This window comes from Triticum aestivum, chromosome 2B (genome assembly GCF_018294505.1).
Source record: "Triticum aestivum cultivar Chinese Spring chromosome 2B, IWGSC CS RefSeq v2.1, whole genome shotgun sequence".
Classification (NCBI taxonomy): domain Eukaryota; kingdom Viridiplantae; phylum Streptophyta; class Magnoliopsida; order Poales; family Poaceae; genus Triticum; species Triticum aestivum.
The window spans coordinates 148569998-148592305 of NC_057798.1; the positions used below are offsets into that span (position 1 = coordinate 148569998).

Below are 22308 nucleotides of genomic sequence, written 5' to 3' on the forward strand. Positions count from 1 at the left end.
ATAAAAAATGGTGTGTATCTGGTAGTGCGATTCGGCGTGGTCTGCAGCCCCCATAATACGGAGTCGAGCTCCTCGACACGGTGCGTATCTGATTCCTTCAAGGATCACACTAGTCTGGGTTTGATGCCGCTCATAATAAGACCATTTGCTTGTTCGACTTGACCGTTTGTTTGGGGATGATAGACGGAGGCGTAATTGAGCTTAATGCCCATGTTTCCGCACCAAGTTTTCACCTCGTCGGCTGTGAAGCTGGAGCCATTATCGGTGATGATGCTGTGGGGGACACCGTAATGGTGTATGACCCCTGATATGAAGTCTATCACTAGTCCGGATTCGGCCGATTTAACTGGTTTGGCTTCTATCCATTTGGTGAATTTATCCACCATGACCAACAAGTATTTTTTCTTATGGCTTCCTCCTTTAAGGGGTCCAACCATATCAAGCCCCCAGACCGCAAAGGGCCAAGTTATGGGGATTGTTTGTAGAGCGGTAGGTGGCATATGGCTTTGATTTGCAAAAAGCTGGCAACCGACGCAATGTTGGACGAGGTCTTGTGCGTCTGCTTGGGCTGTCGGCCAGTAGAAACCTGTACGGAAGGCCTTGCTTACAAGGGCCCGAGCTGCGGTGTGGTGGCTGCCGAGTCCAGCATGAATTTCGGCCAAGAGCTGCCGCCCTTCCTCTTCGGAGATGCACCTTTGGAGCACTCCGGTAGCGCTTTTCTTATAAAGCTCTCCCTCGTGGACCTTATAGGCTTTAGAGCGCCGCACAATGCAATGTGCCTCGTTTTGGTCCTCAGGGAGTTCTTGCCTATTTAGGTAGGCTAAGAAGGGTTATGTCCATGGTGCGATGACAGCCATGATCACGTGGGCCGAAGGCGTTATTTCAGTGGCGGAGCCTCTGATTATGTCAGTGTGTTCGGGAACTGGGGTTGTGGTCGGATCCGGACTAGTATTGCCGGTCTCCCCTTGCCACACCATGGATGGCTTGAACAGCCTTTCCAAGAAGATATTAGATGGGACGGGGTCGCGCTTAGCGCCAATGGGGGCGAGGATATCCGCCGCTTGATTGTTTTCTCAGACCACATGATGGAATTCAAGCCCCTCGAACCGAGCTGGCATCTTGAGGACGGCATTGCGGTAGGCCACCATTTTCGGGTCCTTGGCGTCAAAGTCTCCATTTATTGGAGATATTGCGAGGTTTGAATCCCCACGCACTTCTAGGCGTTGAATGCCCATGGAGACTGCCATCCGAAGACCATGCAACAGAGCCTCGTATTTGGCTGCATTGTTGGAGTCTGTATATAATATTTGGGGTACATGTTGGACTGTATCTCTGGTGGGGTATGTCAGGACAACGCCCGCTCCTAGACCAGCCAGCATCTTAGAGCCGTCAAAATGCATGATCCAATTGGAGTACGGGCCATACTCTTTAGGGAGTTCGGCTTCTGTCCATTCAGCGACGAAGTCAGACAGTACTTGTGACTTAATGGCTCGCCGTAGTTTGTATATGATGTCGAACGGGAGGAGCTCGATAACCCACTTAGCAATCCGGCCCGTGGCATCACGGTTATTTATTATATCGTTGAGTGCTACTTCGGAGGCCACCGTGATTGAACACTCTTGAAAGTAGTGTCGTAGTTTTCGGGATGCCATGAAGACCGTGTATGCTATCTTTTGATAGTGTGGGTACCGTGACTTGCATGGTGTGAGGACAGTGGACATGTAATATACCGGCTTTTGAAGCGGGGACTTATGTCCGTCCTCCTCTCGTTCGACGACGAGCACTGCGATGACAACTTGGTGCGTTGCAGCTATATATAACAGCATGGGTTCGCCGATGTTTGGTGCGGCAAGGATTGGATTGCTAGCCAAGAGGGCCTTTATTTCTTCCAGTCCGGCCATAGCCGCATCCGTCCACTCGAAGTGTTCGATGCGTCGAAGGAGGTGATAGAGAGGTAGTGTCTTTTCTCCCAATCGGGAGATAAAGCGGCTTAAGGCAGCCACGCATCCAGTTAACTTCTGGATTTGCTTGAGGTCTGTTGGGGTAGCCAACTGTGACAGAGCTCGGATTTTAGCCGGATTTGCTTCAATTCCTCTATTGGAAACAATGAAGCCCAGGAGCTTTCCGGCAGGAACGCCAAAAACGCATTTTTCCGGATTGAGCTTGATGTCATATGTTCATAGATTGTCGAGCGTAAGCCTTATGTCGTCTATTAAAGACTCGACGTGTCTGGTTTTGATGACCACGTCATCTATGTATGCCTCAACTGTTTTGCCCATTTGTGTTTCTAGGCATGTCTAAATCATGCGTTGATAGGTTGCACCGGCATTTTTTAGCCTGAAAAGCATGGTCTTAAAACAGAAGGGGCCGTATGGAGTGATGAATGTCGTTGCTGCTTGATCGGACTCTGCCATCTTGATTTGATGGTATTCGGAGTATGCATCGAGGAAGCACAATGAGTCGTGTCCTGCGGTAGCGTTGATGATTTGATCGATGTGGGGGAGAGGGAACGGATCCTTGGGGCAAGCCTTATTGAGGTCCTTGAAATCGACACGTATGCGCCAGGATCTGTCCTTCTTTGGTACCATCACCAGGTTTGCTAGCTAGTCCGGGTGTTTTATTTCTCTGATGAATCCGGCTTCGAGTAACTTGGCTAGTTCCTCTCCCATGGCTTGTCGTTTAGGTTCTGAAAAGCGCCGAAGAGTCTGCTTGACCGGCTTGTATCCCTTCAGTATGTTTAGGCTATGCTCGGCCAGCTTGCGTGGGATACCTGACATGTCTGAAGGGTGCCAGGCGAAGATGTCCCAATTTTCGCGCAAGAACGCCCGCAGTGCGGCGTCTATTGTGGGGTTCAGCTGTGCCCCAATGGATGTTGTTTTCGTAGAGTTCGTTGGGTGGACTTGGAATTTGACTATTTTGTCCGCTGGTTTGAAAGAGGTGGACTTGGATCATTTGTCGAGTACCACATCGTCCCTGTCCACTGTGCAGTGCAGCGTGGTTAGTTCTTCGGCCGCGAGGGCTTCGGATAATGCCTCAAGGGCCAGGGCGGCGATTTTGTTTTCGGCATGCAGTGCCACGTCTGGATCACTGGCTAGAGTGATGATTCCATTGGGCCCGGGCATCTTGAGCTTCATGTACCCGTAACGGGGTATAGCTTGGAAGCTCGTGAATGCATCCCGTCCTAAAAGGGCGTGGTATCCGCTACTGAACGGGGCCACTTGGAATGTGATTTCTTCGGACCTGTAATTCTCTAGCGTGCCGAATACCACATCTAGTGTGATTTTTCCCGCACATTGTGCCTCCCGACTAGGGATAATTCCTCTGAAGGTTGTGCTGCTTTGCTCAATGAGGCTCTTATCTATTTACATTTTGTTGAGAGTTTCCTCGTAGATGAGGTTTAATCCGCTGCCATCGTCCATGAGCACTTTAGTAAGCCTGAAGCCGTCCACAATTGGACTAAGAACCAAAGCGGCTGGTGCTCGGACTATTCGAAATTGAGGTTCGTCACGAGCATTGAAAGTTATGGCCGTGTCGTTCCATGGATCTATTGTTGCAACGTCACAGACTTCGGCGAGGCTGCGGAGTGCCCTCTTGCGCCTGTTATTTGAGGCGAAAGTCCCAAAGACTGTTAATACTGTATCGTTGTTTTCCACGGGATGATGCTCTACGGTATCGTTAATGAGGAGATCCTCGCCACTCTTGGCCACCTGCCGAAGTATCCAACATGCTCTGAGGCTATGCGTTGGTATGGTATCCGGTGTGGTGTGAATTTTGCATGGCCCATTGAGCCATCCCTCCAATACGGTTCCATGCCCTATAGTGGGCTTTGGTTTCTTTGTAATTGGATCGGGTGACTTGTGAGAGTGCACCCTCTTAGTTTGGACGAGGGGTTTAGTGAGGGCCGAAGGGTCCCAGAATTTTGATTGGGTTTTCCAGGCGCTTTCTATCGCACAGCACTTCTGTACTATGGCCGCCAAGTCAGCGAAGTGTGTTATGTCACGGTGACTTATAGCGTTGAGGGTTCCCTTGTCCGTGCAATTTTTGCAAAAGAATGAGATTGCGTCTTCCTCGCGACAGTCCTTGACCTTGCTCATTACAAGGAGGAATCTGGACCAAAAGTGATGTACTGTTTCTTGGGGCTCTTGTCTAATGTGGGAAAGATCTCTTGTATCTGTGTGGGTGGGTAGATCTAAGTTCGAACCCTGACCCGATCTGAGACCCAGGGGCGGAGGAGCTTCCGAACTTGGCAGTTCGGGCGCTAGGATGTTGCCCAATTTTTCTGGCCCGCTGTCCTATACTAAGTTCGGAGTCTGGGTCATGTCCTCCCGCAGATGGGTATCCGGCTCGAAGAGCTCGGGAATCCGGACGTAGTTCGTCCTCAAAATAGAGGAAGAATCACTGCATTGCTCCTCCACCACCGCTATCTGATGGGTGACCGGCGGAGAGTTAATCTCTCTTTGGTCGGGTTTAAGCCCGATCCGATCATAGTCCGTAGCGACTCCCAAGGCAGCGATGCGATCCAAGAGCTCATTCAAGGACGAGAGCTCCATTGGATCCATCTGCTCGGTGTATTCCAAGCTGACGTGGAGGCTGTTTTTGATTACCCGAGAAGTCATCGTCGGCGCGGCGGCCAAGCGGGTGGTCATGACGAAGCCGCCTAGTCGGAGAGTTTGGCCTAAAGCCAGGGCTCCCCCAGAGGTGATGTTGTCCTTGATAACAAGGCGAGCCATCAAGCCTTACCGTGACGACACAGTGGAACTCTCAATGAAAGCACCGATGTCGGTGTCAAAACCGGCGGATCTCAGGTAGGGAGCCCCGAACTGTGCGTCTAAGGCTAATGGTAACAGGAGGCGGGGGACATAATGTTTACCCGGTTCGGGCCCTCTCTATGGAGGTAATAACCTACTTCCTGCTTGATTGATCTTGGTGATATGAGTATTACAAGAGTTGATCTACCACGAGATCATAGAGGCTAAACCCTAGAAGCTAGCCTATGATTATGATTGTTGTTGTCCTACGGACTAAACCCTCCGATTTATATAGATTCCGGAGGGGGCTAGGGTTACACAGAATCGGTCACAGGGAAGAAAATCTACATATCTGAATAGCCAAGCTTGCCTTCCACGCAAAGGAGAGTCTCACCCGGACACAGGACGAAGTCTTCAATCTTGTATCTTCATAGTCCTACAGTCCGGCACTAGTACATAGTCCGGCTGTTCGAGGACCCCTTAATCCAGGACTCCCTCACCCGCCTCCGCGCCAAAGCTGGCACCACCACCTCAAGCCGGCACCGCCATGGACCAGCACCTCGACCCGGCACCATGGTCGGCCACACCGCCGCCATGAAGGAGGTGCGCGGGACGCTCGAGGGGTTAGAAGAGGGCTCACTGCGGCGCCCCCGCTCACGGCTGCCACAACCACGGGCTGGGTTGGACTGGCCGCCGCCATGGCTGCCGGCCACAACCACGGCCGCTGGCCACAGCCACGGCTAACTTATACAGGGACTCGGTTGCTTTTTGAGAAATGATTGAGGGACCCGATCACTTTTTTTAATCTTTGTAGGGGTTATTCTGTAAAAATAAGGACACATTTTTTTAATTTATAAAAGAACAAGGGGTTAAAGAAAAAATTACATGAGATTTTTTTAATTAAAGAGTAAGGGACATTGACATGTGGGCCCCGTGCGTCAATTAACGGTCAAACAAGTGGTCAACTGATTAATTATCTTACACGTGGGCCCCAACTATCATGATCACGATCACTGGAAAAGCACTCGACCATTTGGGTTTTTTGAAACAGCCGACACCGATTCTGTTAGTTATTAGTCACAAACAATTTTTTGTAGTTTTCTGAACCCTAACGCGAATTGTGGTAGTTTTATACTATTCACTCCAAGAAACATGAATGTGATGTACTCGTACGTAGTAGTCACTGTTACAAGGACATGGAGTTTCTACATACATCCAGGAGCAAATGCTCCCGATGTGGACAGTAAAATCAAACAAATTCGAAAAAAATTCAAAAAATCCTTAAAAAATCGTGTCATACTTTTACAAATGTTTGTTGTGCATGCAAAATTTCATCGCAAAATCACATTGGTGGAAGGCATGGTAAAAAATACAAAATCGATGCTCTGAAAATGTTACTTACAAAAGCTTTTTGGAGCTCCGACTTTTTTTTGGCGCGACTTCCACCAATGTGATTTCGGGATGAAATTTTGTATGCACAACAAACATTTGTGAAAGTATGTCACAAAAAAATTCAATTTTTTTGATTTTTTTTCTTTTTTTTTGATTTTATGTTCACACCAGGAGCATTTCCTTCTGGGTGTAGAAAGGTACTTTCGCTGTTACAACGAATACTTCAGTTCAGATTTTATCTAACTGTGCCTCGTGCACTATAGAACCCAGGATGAGTTTTTGGATGAAATTTTCTCTAACTATTTGCCTTTCACCACAGTTATCAGACGCTTTATGCATATTTCGGGTAATGTTCATTACTGAAGTGCATATTTGAACTTCCAGACCAAGGCTAGAACTTCAGTTTTCTTTTGTTCTTTTTTGCCATTGTTCGTTCAGTTTCTCGTTGGGGTATATCAATGCAACATTGTGTGTTTCTTCTTTGAGAGGAGATAACTTATAGCTTTTTTCAAATTTATTTGTAAGTGGCATATGACTTGGTAATTTATTTCCGAGCCTGGGCTCATCTGTTCCCGATAAACAGTGAATTTGTTAAAAATGGCAAAAAAAAAACTATTTTTTCTTGTAGTGCAATATGCTTGAGTGCGTGACGCTCGTGCCAAATTTTATGAAGTTTGGTCATTGAAGGAGACCGTGGCAAAAAAGACAAAATGACCTCCAAACAGTGCAAAATTTCAAACTTTCTTACAGGCCAGATTTTTTTTCACATAGAGCTTCTCAAATGTTCAAACTTCATCAAAATTGGCACGGACATCAAGCACTGAAGCATCTTTCACCACAAAAAGAAAAAAAAAGTTTTTGAATTCTTAACGAATTTACTGTTCACACCAGAGCTCATCTGAGCCCTGGACATATCTTCTGTAGTTTTTATTAACACTTCTGCCCTTTGCTGAGTCAAGCTATTTGTTTTCGGCTTTACCTTTCATGTATACTATTCAGTTATGTGTTGTTATAAAAATCGCCTTGAGCGTCGTTTTCGTTAGAACAAAGCCCTTTGACCGCATCCGAGACAATTTTGGGATAATTTTTCCCTTTCTTACAGTTACAAGTGGGCTCTTTTCTTGTGTGTGTCCATGTCGCTTACAGACAAAACAGGATAATATATTTTCTTTGGTATGTACTTCTAAAATGAACATATGCCCCATGAACTAATACCCTATAGGGGTTTGGCATGCGGGTTTGCCAATGGCAGTTGATGCGGCGCTTGTTTTGACAAATGTACCGTCAATCTAGCATTTAACAAATTTAAATGTCCTTTGTCAAATCAATATCATCATTTCATTTATTTTTCTACTGCCAGGGAGGTTCCATGAATGATCCTAATCGTCTAGGAACTTTTGCAAGCATTTTCTACTAAATCAAGCTGTCTAGAAATTATTGAACTCTAAATCAAGCTGTCTAGAAATTATTGAACTCTAAATCAAGCTGTCTACATATAACTACTGCAAGATATTTTCTACATATAACTCTAAATCAAGTTGTTCAATGCGTAAAAGGATGTGGAAAGAAATCCATAAGAACCGCAACAAAGTGTTCATCATAAAAACCAATTCATATGGACAAACATAAAACATCACCATGTTTAAGAGATGATTCCTTTTTTGTATTTTTAAGTTACAAAAAGCTTGCTAGTAGCAGCTACTTCACATGTGAGCACAGAATCTTTGAAACTAATTTTTGCAATTTCAATTTGGTGGGGCCACTTCAAAGAAGAGGCACCCTATAAAAATTAAGGTATGCTGCTTATTGTGGCGTGCACACAGTATTCTTTAGTAAAAGGCGAAAGAATAATTCGCTTTGTGCTCACCACGCAGCTGCGTGCTGTCTCCGTTGAGCCCACGCTCTCTTATATAACCATCTACCCGGTCTGCATTCCTTCCGCGGGCGAGGTGGGACTATTTTCCCGGACCTCACCCCACAGCAGCAGCGCCACGGCCCGCACACAACAGCCCAGCCCAAGGCCCAGCAGAGCAACTGAGTGAAAGCAAAGCAATCCCCTCAAAAATCAAAATACGCTCAAAAAAAAAAAGCAATCCCCTAAAAAAACTGAGAAAGCAAAGACGAGAAGCCACGAAATTCCAGGCGCAGCGGCGCCCGGGGACGCGCCGAGGAGCCGGAGGCTCTGCGGTGCGTCGCGAGTCGGCGAGTGCGCTAGCGGGGAGCAGCGTTCGACGGTGGCGGGGACGCCGGCCGGCTGGAGAGAGGAGCGGCGGGAGTCCGCGCGAGAGGGCGCCACATCGCCAGGGCGGGAGCGACCCCTCGACGGCGGCCTGGGATGGGCCAATCGGGCAAGGAGCAGCGTTGTTCTTCGGTAACTGTTCCCGGTTCTGCTTTTAGCCGTTTGATCTGCACTCGGTAGTTGGTAATTTTGGGCGAGGTGGTGTACATTCTTAAGATTGGAATTAGTCAGGCGTGACCTTCATGTAGCCGTTTCACTGAGAAAAGGATTCTGCCAAGCATTTTATTGCCGCTAACTGCCAAGTACAGTTTGATGCTGGAATAACCAGAGCTCTTGTCGAGTCTGGATCCAGACCCTGGACTTCTCGTTCATTTCTGAACAGATAAAGGCTAGCACCTTGTTCTTGCGATGTGCACCAGATAAAGATTACTAGGTTATTGGCAGATTGGCCAGATCATTCATGGAGCCAAATAATTTGCGACCTCCCGAGGCGGCCTGGGATGGGCCAATTGGGCAAGGAGCGGCATTGCCCTTCGGTGATCGTTCTTGGTTCTGCTTGTCATGTGTGTACTTCTAGGTTCCAGCGGTTTGACTTGGACTCTCTGATTAGTAGTGATTTTTACAGTTCATTCAGGCCTCCTTTGGTTTGAAGGAATGGCATAGGATAGGATTTCTATAGGAAGAATTCCTTTAGAGTCATTTAGTTTGTAGGAATAGAATCCTATTCCTGCGGAGGAATTCTTCGTATCCTCCACATTTCATAGGAAAACAAACATTAGCCTAGACTCAATGGAAAAAACTCTACGATGTGAACCAAAGGACATCTTCCTTACTATTCCTATTCATAGGATTTGAGGTACATGACATCTCATTTCCTACAAGTTTCCTATTCCTATAATGTCTATACCTACTAATAAATAAGGGAGGAGATATTCTTGGTCCGTCATACATTTTTGTATTAACTTCCTTGGTCTTTATGAGATTCAACCCGCAGTCCACGTAATGTGCATGTGTCCTAGAGGATTACGACTAACTATATGTTTCTTTCAATACACATGGTCGTGTGATAGACTCCTGTGTATGTTCTTAGTTTTAAGTTGAATCTCATGTGTGAATTAAATAACCGTTTTCTGCCACAAATTAAGTTGTATTTCCTAATGTAAATTGATGTCAGTCTCGCATATGCAATCTCTTACGTGTTGGATTGCTGCACTACGTCTAGCCGAATTGGCTTTCCATCTTAAGGAAAGATGACATCATCTTTGCGTTCGAGCTTTGGCTCAAACCGGACTGCTTCATATGTCGGTTGCCAAAAGAAAGGATCGTCCATCATGCAAACATAAACGTCCACTTAGAAGCCAGATTGATGATGTTGTTCGGCTTCAACTCCGCTCGATACTACACGTGACAGGTTTGGAAAGTCCCAAGAAAAGAAAACGTGCCAGGTTTTGGTGCTGATCGTTTTTAAATCTTTTTTAGGGGATGCTGATCGTTTTAATTGGAGGCTCGCGTGACTAACCACGCATCGCCTGCTTGGGCCTCGGGACATCAATCGACCGCGCTGGCCCAACGAATCCGGCCAACCTACCCTCCCAGCACACTAGCCGCTCAATTAGTTTCTTCAGCTATTACATAGTCCCACCTTGCTTTCTTTCATCTAGACCTGTCAATTTAAATACGGTTGTGAGTTAAAATCAACAATCAGCCTAATGGATTAGTAGCAGAGGGTAAAGAGTGGGTCCATTAAAATTAAATTCCACTCTCGGGATTCTGTGGGAAACAGATGTGCCAATTAAATCCTGCATACGGACGATGGCCTGTGTGGAAAATATGGGCGCAGCAAGTGGACCCGATCCCGGCCTAATAATACCCGACCTAACATAGTGAGTATAACATAAAAGCAACTATGGACTCTGCTAAGTGGACCTGATCCCAGCCTAATAATACCATACCAAACAGAGTGAGTATAACATAAGAGCAAATATAGACGTTGCTAAGTGGACCCGATCCCGGCCTAATAATACCCGACCGAACAGAGGGAGTATAACACATAAGAGCAAATATGGACGTGCTTAAGTGGACCCAGGCCTAATAACACCTGACCAAACAGAGGACATAAGAGCCGACGTGCATGGAAAATATGGGCATCTTGTGAGTGAAACAAATTAGCAATTTTTTTTCTGTAGTGAAGCACAACTGTGCTTGCACATACAACTTTTATTAAATTTAAATGCATGTTAATTTTGTTTTCCGTTGCAACGCACGGGCATATGTGCTAGTTTCTATCCTATGAGCCAAAGGAGACCTTAGCTTGGAAGTAGTTAGGCATGTCCTTCTTATAGCTGTTTCACGAGTAACTGTAAGTGTGTGTTTGGTACATTGCGCATTAGGGTTTTGACCGCCAGATTAGTGGATTACTCATGGATTCAAACAACGGAAGCCAGAAACCCAAAGATTTTCTGAACACTGGAAAAGGATTCTGCCAGGCATTTTGTTGCTGCTAACTGCTAAGTACAATTTGATCCCAGAATAATCAGAACTCTTGACCCTGGACTGCCCATTCATTTGTGAAAAAATATAGGGAGCACGAGTTGTTGACAGATTTGCACGTTGTAGCTTTCTTGGCAACGTGCACCAAATAAGGAGCACAGGTTATTGGGCTATTGGCAGATTGGCCAGATCATTCCTGGAATCAAATTATTTGCACAACCACTTCAGCTATACCACAGTAGCTGCTCTAACTTAGGTTTCCTGTCTACCGCAGTAGCTGCTCTAACTTACTATTGCTTTTCCTTTACTCCTTGAATATCATGATTCGTGCAACAAGGCCATTCACTAACTGCTGATATTATTATTTTTACTTTGCAGCGAACAAAGCATGAAGATAGGCTCAGCATGCTGACTGATGACATATTATTATCTATCTTGGTGAGAGTTGACACAGCCACGGCAACACGAACTAGCGTGTTGTCAAAGCGGTGGAGAGATTTGCCATGGTTGCTTCCTGTGCTCAACCTTCGTGTCTGGAATTTTCTGCCCCATTCATGCCCGGAACCCATTGCAGCACATCACATGGATCAAGCAATGTCACGTCTAACCAAAGCAACTAGGAGTTTCTTGGCTGACCCAAACAGCAAATCCACCATCATCAAAAGGCTAAGCCTTCAGCTCTATGTGACCGGCGATTACGCACTTGAGATTGGCTCACTGGCTCGCGACACGATTGATTGCGGGGTAGTAAAAAACCTGTGCCTTGCAATTGTTGATGAGAAGGATCCTAGAGACTGAACATGATTATATGCTACAGCAAGCCCTGGCCGTCGATGGGTTTTTAACAGCCTATCCTAGTGTGTTTCAGTGCCTCACAAAGCTCCGTCTGTATAATGTGCGGTTTGCTGAGTGGGATATGCAACACCTCCTGTTTGACTCCTGCAAGCAACTCAAGCATTTATCTCTGTCCCACTGTGATGTTGGGGACTCTTCAGTGTGGCAGATAAATGCACCAGATTCCAAACTCAGAATCCTTGAAGTCCGCATGTCCTGCTTGAGGAGAATTGAGGTGCTCTGCCTACCAAAACTGAAGCATCTAAGTTGGGACGAGTGGTTTTGTTTCGAGGCCCCCTTGCGTTTTGGTTCTGTTCCATCCCTCAAGGTGCTGGGCCTTATTTGTGGTGCAACCATTGATCATCAGGAGTTTAGTCTGAGCCAGGTTCTACATGGTACCAGAAACATCCATACTCTTACTTTGGATTTCGAAGGAGAAAGGCTTTGGATACAACCCGAAGGAAAGCAACTCTGCCATGCATTCAAACAGCTAAGGAAGCTGTCTATTTGTGGCATCTTTGTGGATTTTGACCTGTTATGGACAATAAATCTCCTTGAAGCTGCTCCATCCGTTGAGATATTTTCTGTGCGGGTACTTTTCCGGTCATTCATTTTTACTTTCTTTAGTTTAATATATGTATCACACATAACATACATTTTGGGATTCAGAACAGGCTCTCACAACAGATAAGTATGTGTGGCCATGATCGTGTTGTACTGAATGCGTCGATACCTCATGCAGATATGGGACCATGCTTGCCAGGATGATGAGCAGTTGAGAACAACGACAGGTTACGAGGCTCAAAGAACGAAGCCGTCATGGAGCATGCCTAAGTTCACAAGCTCTGAAACTTGGCAACTGAGAGAGCTTGAATTTGTTGGCTTTAGGCCCCTAGAGCAACAAATTTCTTTTTTAAGGTCCGTGATGGAGCGAGCTTCAAACTTGAAGACGGTTCTTCTCAAAGAAGATAAATATCCATGCGTGGACTGCGATTCAATGAACATTCCAAGAGGAGGTTTCTGTCCGGCGGACAAAGGTGAGCAGGAAACAATTGTCAAGCAGCTTACAGATGGGGTCCAGTCCTCTGCGCAGATAATTTTTCCAAACAGTGGTGGTAGTTGAATGCGAGCTGTGGTTGTTGAATGTGTGTTTTGTATTCGGTGTAGTTTACTTATGAACGGCTTGTTTCTCTCTTTCTCACTGTAGAATTTCCATTGCCATGCAACTCTTGTAAGAGATGTCCAGTGGTTTTTCGATCGGTGGCCGTCCCAACTTTACCTGTACTGTGCAAGAGTGTTTGATCCTGCGGTGTCATCGTGTAGATTGATTAAACCTGGAAATATTTACCTTGCCATGAGATGTGCCGTCAACTTCTTTTTTCTCTATTCTGCTCTTTAGTGTCAGGTTAATCATTCTTACTTTCTTTAGCTCAATGTTGGAATTTTGGAAGGCTCTCAGTCACAACAGATAAGCGTGTGTCTTCCTGTATACTGGATATAACAATGTGTCTTCAGATGGGGTGTGTTTCCCTGCGCAGATAATTTTCAGCAGCAGTTTTTATAGGGATGCAGGGCGGCGTTCCGCATAAGCCTGCAAAACGGGGAGTTGGTTCAAACTGAACTACTCCCTTCTTTTCTAATTATAGGACTTTTTAGAGATTTGATTTTGGACTACATATGGATGAATATAGACTTATATTTAGGAACGGAGTAGTACATCGCTAACAAAATGCTATAAATAACCTGATTTGTTTTGACTTCATAGCGGGGCGTATTGGGCGCCGTTCTGCATCCCTAAGTTTTTAGCGGTGTCATGAACTGAAAACAGACTTTAGAGTTCAAACTATCAGACCTGTTTCTTTGTTGGGAGTCTGCCTCGACGCATTTCAAAGGAGAAAATAGCCCTGGAGATGTTCAATGCCTCTTGTCTGAAAATGCTGATCATACCATGTTTCAAGTCTTTATGTAGAATTGTGAAGGTAATGCTAATCCTATCATGTTTTGGAATCTTTGATTGTAATGCAAGACCCGTACCAAATGTTAAAGAAGATACCACAAACTAAGAACTGCCAGACAACAACGAAAGATGACAGGTTCCAATCCCTACTTAGCGGTCAACATGAGAGTTCCATCAGAACACAAACACTTAAACGAGACGTTTTCAGACAACAGCCTGACGATATACGTATAATGCACAATTTGTGTATGATACAGCATACAATATGTCATCATATATTGGACGGACAGACATTACAGACTTACAGTCCTCCACAGGGGAAGAGAAAACACCGGAAGAAAAAACTGCAGAAAACTATCGGTTTATATGCACGTCGGTAAACAACACCTCCCGTGATTCCACAGCCCAGAGCGCCTCAAAACGCTAATAACAACTAGGTGTAACAAGGCTCATCGGGGCTGTAAAAAATCTAGAGGAAAAAACCTTCCACGGTCGCAAAGTAGCACCTTTTCCAAACTTCAGCGCAGTTGAAACGACGGTAGGAGAGCGGACTAGAGATCATCATACCCTGGTACAACACCAGTAAAAAAATAACATGTAAATGCATGAGGTAAGGCGTCAAAGTTTGATCACTGAACTCTTGCTTCAGATCTTTCTTTTTGTGAGGATGATTTTGGGGTTGGGAAGATGGCGAAGGTTGCTGCTGTCAACTGCCAAGCCCATTTCTTTGGTTAAAGCTGGTTGAGGCTGCACCTGCAAGTTAAGAGTTTCCAAATTAATATTAGAAATTTAGAACACAAATTACGAGGGGTCATACTCTGTAGCTCAAGAGCGTAAGATCCCATCTACTTAGTCAAAAAAATCCCAGGCCCAAAAGAACTGCCAACACTCTGAACATTTGGTTACTGTGTTTCATCTTTCATGACGCCCATATGAACAAAGTTATGCAAGGCATTGCATGTTCCAAAAAAGAGCTGATGTGAGCATAAAACAAGAAGGCAACCAGCAGATGTACCATGGAATTAGGCACAACAGTTATCGCAACAAACCTCGTAGCTGTGGAGAAGAGAGGCAACCAACATAGAGATCCCAAGAACTGCAAGCTTCTGCCCAACACATGCTCGATTCCCAGAACCAAATGGAAGAAATGAGTCAGACTTATCACGCTCGGTGAAAAGCTTGATCCCATTTGAGCCTTTATGCGCTGCTAATATTCCTAAGTAAAATAAGAAAACTGAGTCAGAAAAGAAATAGGAGTCTCATCTTTGCATGAAATAAATGAAATAGAAGCAATGTACATGGAACTATCCTCCCAGAAGATCTCAAAGAAGGTTTTTGAAGATCTAACAAATTTATGACAAATACAGATATAGGTAAGCATGAATTCTCCAGAAGATTGGTGTGCTATGTTAATTCTCAGTATTTATGACCAAGTACTTGTGCTGAATAGAAACCTTCCTTGACATGAATGGAATTCTATTTGAAATTTATGAAATGCAATACCCATCAATACATAACTTTTGCTACTTAATTGCACTATATTATAAGGAGGTGTGACCTAGACGTCGAAGTAAAATGAGGGAGGGAGGGAGAAACCTCCAAGATCGATGTCCTTCTGGAGAAAACGACTAGGATTGAACTGGCAAGCATCATTTCCCCATATAGAAGCATCCATCTGCACGAGATGCAGAGGAACAACCAATATCGCTCCAGCTGGTATAGTGATGCTAGATTTGAGAGTCAGATCTGCAATTCAAATCAAAGGGAGATCAATAACATAGCAAACACATACTAGGAATAAGTAACAATTGATCTCTCTTGCAGCTAGATGTGCAAATGAAATTCAGGATAAAGGCATAATTTCAACATAAGGAACATGTAAACAATTTTAAAAATGAATGATAAGACCATGTAATCATACAAGTAAACAAGCTCTAAAGCTCAGTGTTGCTGAAGATTTTTCTTTCTTAAGAAGCATGTGTACCGTGTTGCATTGAACATCGCTGGAGAAGAGGTCCAGCAGGCAAAAGGCGAGCAGATTCACAAACAGTGGCAAGTACAAATTGCATCTTAAGCACATCGTCCATCACCAGCTCAGATGATTCAGTGTGAACAGCAACAATATCTGCGTGCAGCTGTCCAAAGAAGCAGCAACTGTAAGTCAAAGTTAAACAGTATAAACTCAAACACACACTGACAAAAACATTTTAGTTGATGTGGAGATGGAGTAAAGGTCACTTCACCCAAGTCAGACAAATTAGAAAAGGATTTATTATGCACACGACATATAACCCTGAGACTACCAAGAATTCAAAATAATATACAGTGGGGTAGAAGCAATGAATAAAAATGGAAAGTAATGGGGGGCTATGAAACTTATGTAACCATGTGACCTGTTTAGAACATATATGTTCATTTCATCATACGGACAAGAAGGCGGTAAGAAGCACCTATGTTAACATCAGACAAAGAGCAACCAGGACAACTTGCAACAGAGAAATTAAAACATGTACCTGGTCTTTCAGCTTTGGAAACAAGACAAGTCTCGTCAAAATGTTGCAGAGCAAGTTAGCAGACGTGGAAATTCCATGCAGCATCAAACCCACAATATTTCCACATATTTCTTCTTCTGAACTGAGAGGCCCTTGCACAGCCCCATCGAAACCACGACCTGATATCATCCCATCTAGCAGAGAAGTACATCTAACTGGATCTTTTACCACCCCTTCACTTATCTTACAGGAGCTCAGATTGTTATGTCTAAGTTCACCATTTTGGTCTATGGATTTTCTGATGATGCTTTCTGTTAAGGTCTTCAGCTTAGTGCATAGGGTCCGGTACCTCCTATAACCAGGTTTCCAAAATGGAGGAACCGCATACGAAGCCCAGAAGCAGCCGTCCTTTGCAACAGCCATCAGAAGCTCCTCATATGCTGCAGCATCAGACCAATCAAACAAGACATCACCAAAAAGAGCTGCACCAATGATGTTAAATGCCATGTGTTGGGAAAAAGATCTGCAGTCCAGAGAATCCATGTCCTTAGTAGGGTTGGTTCTATGGAGAACAGCTTCAATGATCTTGAAAGAACTTTTAATGGCAGCAACATTAAGTTTTCCATTCAAGAATACGTTCAGTGATTCCCTGGTACTTTTGACCTGAAAAGAAGGACAAGAGCATCAAAAGAAGTAAACACAAGATCAAAGCAATAATGATATGTACCATCTACCGATTATAACTAGCATAGTAACACATATGGCAAGACAAAAGAAAGAGTAATACTACAGATATCCACATCAACAACATACCTTTTCGAATGAGGAAATGAATAGGCCAAGTCTTCCACAAGCTAAATTATATGTCCTCCCAGTCAGTGGTAACTTATCTTCAGCTTTTGTTAGCATCTCTTTGATTAGGGAAGCATCTTTAACTGACACAAGTAGTTGAGATGGTCCTAACCACAATCGAACAATTGGTCCAAAACTGCCATGCAATTTTGATAGATAGCCTGCAAATAAAGCAAGTCGAAGGAACATTTGATAAGAAGTCAAGCAATAAAATAATGAAGCGCAAAGGGAAATGTGCTGTAATAAATCTGCTAAAATGCACAACGATTGTGCATGAAGCTCTAAAACCGACTACTATCTTTTTTTTTTGTAGAGATAAAACCGACTACTATCTTTTTTTGTATAGATAAAACAAACTATTATCTATACAAAACATTTGATGGACCATGTGCTTTAGCCTTGAATAATATGGGTCCTACAGAGTTGAACTGGGCTAGCTTATGCCGCTCCAGATTTATGCACATGCTAACCAACCCTGAAAAGATAAGGAATGCAATAGCCATAAATATAGGATTGCATGGGATGGGAAAGGACAATTCAACAACAAAAAAGTGGCTTGTACCAGCTGCCTACAATGTTTAATATTACAATGCACAACAGCAGGTCTTTTTTCTTAGAAAGTTCTTCTGCGAAACCGAAAAGTACTCATTTCAAGGAAAATTGGAATACATGGCGAAGTATACTAACATGATGGGCTTTTCATTGCGTGAATATAACTTAGCAAAGTAACTTGACTTCCTCTTCCGGCAAAAGTGCCACAATTGCCGTGCATTCTATGTAGCACTCATGTATCATGATGTATTTTCATTTGATTGATGTATACTTCGCGACTTTTCATCTATAATACCTAAATAGTTCATCCCCACTAACATATTTCTCTTGACATGCAAGCTATCCACATCAGCAATCAACATGCAGCCATCCACCTCAGCTAATCAGCCACATCATCAAGTTTTTTTATCCTTTCAGCCATTGCACGTTTTCCCTATAGACTGTAGATGATTCCACACCGGCCGCTATTACCTTCCGCAACGCATCGCTTCGGTGGTGCATTTTTTCGCCGGTTTGTTTCTTTTATATGTGGCTATATGCCCTGGTAACTGAAGCGACGAGTCCTTTACTATTCAGACGAGCAGTCGAGAAGCAAAGATGCATCGTATCGATTAGTATTACCATCACCTCTCCACCACATTTTTATATGATCCTCCTATTTTAGTCGGCATCTAACACGGATGTTTGAATCTGCAGTTCCCTTCGAGCTCCGGTGCACACAACCTCATCAACAAAGATGGAGTTTGATCTCGCCCACCACGCCTGGATGGTGCCGCTACACGCCTGCTGCGCGTCGCCGGCATCGGCCTCCCCCGACCACGGCGCAGCGTACAGCGCCACCGAAAAACCTACAGCGCGTCAGCGGCACGAGCAGCACTTCTCGGTGCTGCGCCTCGGTTTCTCCCGGCCATCTACTTCCCAACGGCCAGCATCGGCTTCGGCCGGCAGCGGATGATGCCCTCCACACCCATCCCACGCCCGTCACATCTCCTCCATAGATCTTGCTGCTACCCGTCGTCCAGCCCCTCCTTCCTTTGCTTCGGCGTGGAGCCCGACGAGCCATCCAGCTTGTCTTGCTGCTCTTGCAGTGACAGAGTAAGAATAGGTGTTCTTTAATCTCGGGCTTTGCTTGCCTCAGAAAGTACTTAAATTAGTGTCACCCATATAGGTAACTTGACCTTGCATATATATTGTAGGTATAAAATTTGCATGAATGATTCACGGCTGGTCTCATTGCTCCCCACATATTTCAGAATAATCGAAATATATTGATGTTGCAGGTTACTTTTGTCTAGATTACGGTGTAAAAAAGCTTTTGTATGGATTAGTTCTCTTCCAATCATTCTCATGTTTTAATGTTGTGAGTTACTTCCACATATATGCGCACCGGAGAGTGTTGACAAGTATAGGTCTGAATAGTTGAAGGAAGATGATACAAAAATAGTTGAAGGAAGGCCAGCCTATTTTCCCATCCAATTCTCATTAGTCTTGCATGAACCTAAAAATATTACAATGAAACAAGTTACATATTATTTGAAAGCCAAAATTCATGTGGATAAACATCGTGGGCAAGATGTTTTCCATGCATAAATGGTTGGCGGGGCCATGATATTTTGTCAGTGGAACTGAAACCACCAATATTAATATATTTTTGAAAGGAAATTTTTTATATTTTTCTAGACAGTTGTGCATTGTTTAATCTCATGAAATGGTTTTATTTTAGCCAAGAAATGGTATGGCTAACAAGTATATCCAAATAATTTATATTTCATTTGTCTAACATATTCCATTATCCTTGCTACAATTCCCGCAACAACGTGCGGGGTATCATCTAGTTTCACACAAAGTTGTGGACTGATGGTTAAACAACGCATGCAGTTGATACTTAATACAATAAAATCTCCGCAGCAACGTACAAAGCATTTAGCTAGTATAATCAAAATTGAGCATCCAATATCTACCTGATCACCACATAATCAGCAAACCCTGTAACCTTTTTTCAAAATAAGGTCAACTGTGCTAATCATTCATTCCCTGGGTGTACCTACCGGCTAGTGCTGACAAAGTATCAATCATCTCCAGTTCTTAACACTAGTTTTAAAGCTAAATAACCAAATACCGTTGCCAGCAAACAGAGCTGCAATCAACCAACCACCTTAACGACCTCGAACAATCAAATGGATATGCCCAGATCAACAGCTCAGCTAAAGCAAATCTGAACATTACGCGCGTCAAGGAGGCGTGACCAAATCTGGATCAAACTGCAGCAATCGCATACAGCTCCCGATCGAACAGTGACACTCGAGCATCGCAACAAGGCCAGGCCGAAGATCCTAGAACGTGGAGGGGACGAGCTCGCGCGAAATCCAGCCCAGTCCCCACCCACCAGAGCCACCACCAATCCAATAGTATAATACAATCAAACGCAACCACCAAAATCATAGTTACGCAGAAACTGGGGGAGGGGCGCGGTGAGCCTACCGGTGATGTCGCCGCCGGCGCGGCAGACGGCGGCGAGGCCGGGATCGGCGAGGAGCGCGGGTGGGCCGGGGAGGCGGGAGCCGAGGGCCCAGAGGCGGAGGAGCGCGGCGATGCGGCGGAGCAGGACCCACGTGACGGCGAGGAGCCCCAGCCACAGCATCGCGTTGGTGCCGCGCCGGGCGTAGTCGCGGAGGAAGGCGCGGCCGCCGCACGCCGGCCAGGACGGGGCGTACGACCCGCCGCCGCCGCCGCCGCTGAGGAGCGCGCCCAGGAGGGTGTACGGCACGGCGGCGCCGCAGGAGGGGGCCATGGCCGCGAGCTGCGAGAGAGCTCGAGCTCCGCCTCTGCTGTCCTCTCTGAGAAGAGGGAAACTGGAATGGAACATTCGCCTACGGCTGCTCTAGTAGAAGGGAAAGATCTGCAGGCCGCTTGAGGGTTGAGGCGCGAGGCAGGCTGGTTGTTTTATGTTCAGGTCCACTGTATATTGGAAATTGGAAATATAGGGCTTATGATGGACTTTGGAAGACTTTTGTTTTCTCTAAGGTTGTGTTTGACATTGCGGTGGGTGTTGATAATCTTATTTGCGCAACAAATTTTTACCCTTTTCATTACATGGCATGTAATAGGTGTCGCTCGGGTAGAGACTGTCACGAAATCTGGTGGGCCTGAATCCATCCACCCTGCGAACCATCTTCTCCGAGCTCAAACATGTGAGTTTTATTTAGAGCATCTCCAGCCACGTGCCTCTAATTCGACTCCACAAACGCCCGCGGACGCGCTCGGTCAGTGACCGGGCGTGTCCATTTTGAACCCCTATTTATTCACCCGCGCAGTCATAATTCATTTTTTCTTCCTCATATGTTCAGTCTTGCACTTGGTGGATATGAAGAGGGAGAAAGAAAAGAATGACTAAAGAAAGAGAAAAGGTGGTCCCAGGTGAGGTCGCGTCCTATATATGTGGCGGATTGACCGAGCGCGCCGCCCGGGCATGTCCACGAGCCCTCATATCCTTCGCATATTTGAGATGGATATGAGGGTTCGTGGACAGCCCAGACATATAAGAAAGATATGAGGGGTCTGGTTGGGTTAATTTTTTCCTTCTTTCTTCTGTCCGGTCACTGACCGGACGCATCCGCGAGCATATGAGAGATGATTTGAGAGTTGTAGGTGCTCTTAGATATCCAACATAAGCTTCACCATGAGACAGGGGCAACCAACTCAACTCGTGAACTCTATACAAGACGACGAAGAGAAACAATTGAAGGAGAAGTGGGCAAGGAAAAGAAGCATATATGGAGTAGGAGGAGGAGTTACGTCAATGGATGGAGAAAGAAGTAAGAGAAGAAGCAGGCTAAGGAGATAATCGCAACAACACGGTCCAATCAATAGATCGGGTTGAATCATTTCTCTTTTTCTATTTGGTTAACCAACATTTTCTTGTTTTCATCTATATTACTCATAGTGGATTATAAACTGACCTTAGTTCATCACACTTAAGCAACTGCAAACTAATCCTAAGGTAAGTATGGAAGTGTTTCGGCAACAAATGACCATGAGAAACATATTAAAAACACCTTCCAAAGCCCAATAAAGTATGAAAAAATTCCTTATTTAACATCATGCTTAAATTTTATGCCCTATTTAACATCGTCAAATGTTTTTTCCCTATTTAACAACGAATCTAAATTTTATGCCTTTTATGATACTTCTATTCATTTTAAGCCTAAATGACACCTGAAAAGACCGTTTTGCCCATCATGTGGTATGTTTGTGCTACTGATGATATGTGCTATTGCGTGTTTGTGTTGTGTGTGTGTGTGCTGCTGCATGCGTGTGTGTTGTGTGTGTGCGTGTGTCGCTGCTGCGCGTGTGTGTCTTGCTCGTGTGTGCGCGCGCCGCATGCGTGTGTGTTGTGTGTGTGCGTGTGTCGCTGCTGCGCGTGTGTGTCTTGCTCGTGTGTGCGCGCGCGCCGCATGCGTGTGTGTTGTGTGTGTGCGCGCGTGCATGTGTGTTGCTATATGTGCATACGTTGTTGTGTGTGTATGCTACTACTCACAGACACACTGTTCGATCACATCAAAACACGACGAACGCACGCGGACAAAAAACAGATAGCCAACGACATTCGTCATGCCTTTTTTGCTATTTATCTTCCTTTCTATTTTTTCCACACGGCACAACTTTTCTATGCCTTGGCTGTGTTATACTACTCCCTTCGTCCTATAATGTAAGACACTTTTTGATATTAGTGTAGTGTCAAAAAACGTCTTA

The 22308-nt window shown here is 45.0% G+C and overlaps 1 protein-coding gene, 1 non-coding gene and 1 pseudogene across 2 annotated transcripts; 1 reads left to right on the plus strand and 2 right to left on the minus strand.

Moving 5' to 3' along the window:
* Positions 1 to 7897: 7897 nt before the first annotated feature.
* LOC123047715 (U5 spliceosomal RNA) lies at positions 7898 to 8016 on the minus strand. Its single transcript, XR_006423089.1, has one exon. It is a non-coding gene; the product is annotated as a U5 spliceosomal RNA (small nuclear RNA).
* Positions 8017 to 8222: 206 nt separating this feature from the next.
* On the plus strand, positions 8223 to 13087 carry LOC123043990 (F-box/LRR-repeat protein At2g29930-like; annotated as a pseudogene).
* Positions 13088 to 13909: 822 nt separating this feature from the next.
* On the minus strand, positions 13910 to 20439 carry LOC123043991 (probable cytochrome P450 313a4). Its single transcript, XM_044466604.1, has 7 exons — positions 20038 to 20439; positions 16966 to 17165; positions 16174 to 16815; positions 15645 to 15795; positions 15257 to 15406; positions 14710 to 14876; positions 13910 to 14413 (listed from the first exon to the last, which is right to left on the minus strand). The coding sequence occupies exons 1-7, from the start codon at positions 20420 to 20422 to the stop codon at positions 14306 to 14308; spliced, it is 1803 nt and encodes a 600-aa protein (XP_044322539.1). The 5' UTR covers positions 20423 to 20439; the 3' UTR covers positions 13910 to 14305.
* Between the last annotated feature and the right edge of the window lie 1869 nt (positions 20440 to 22308).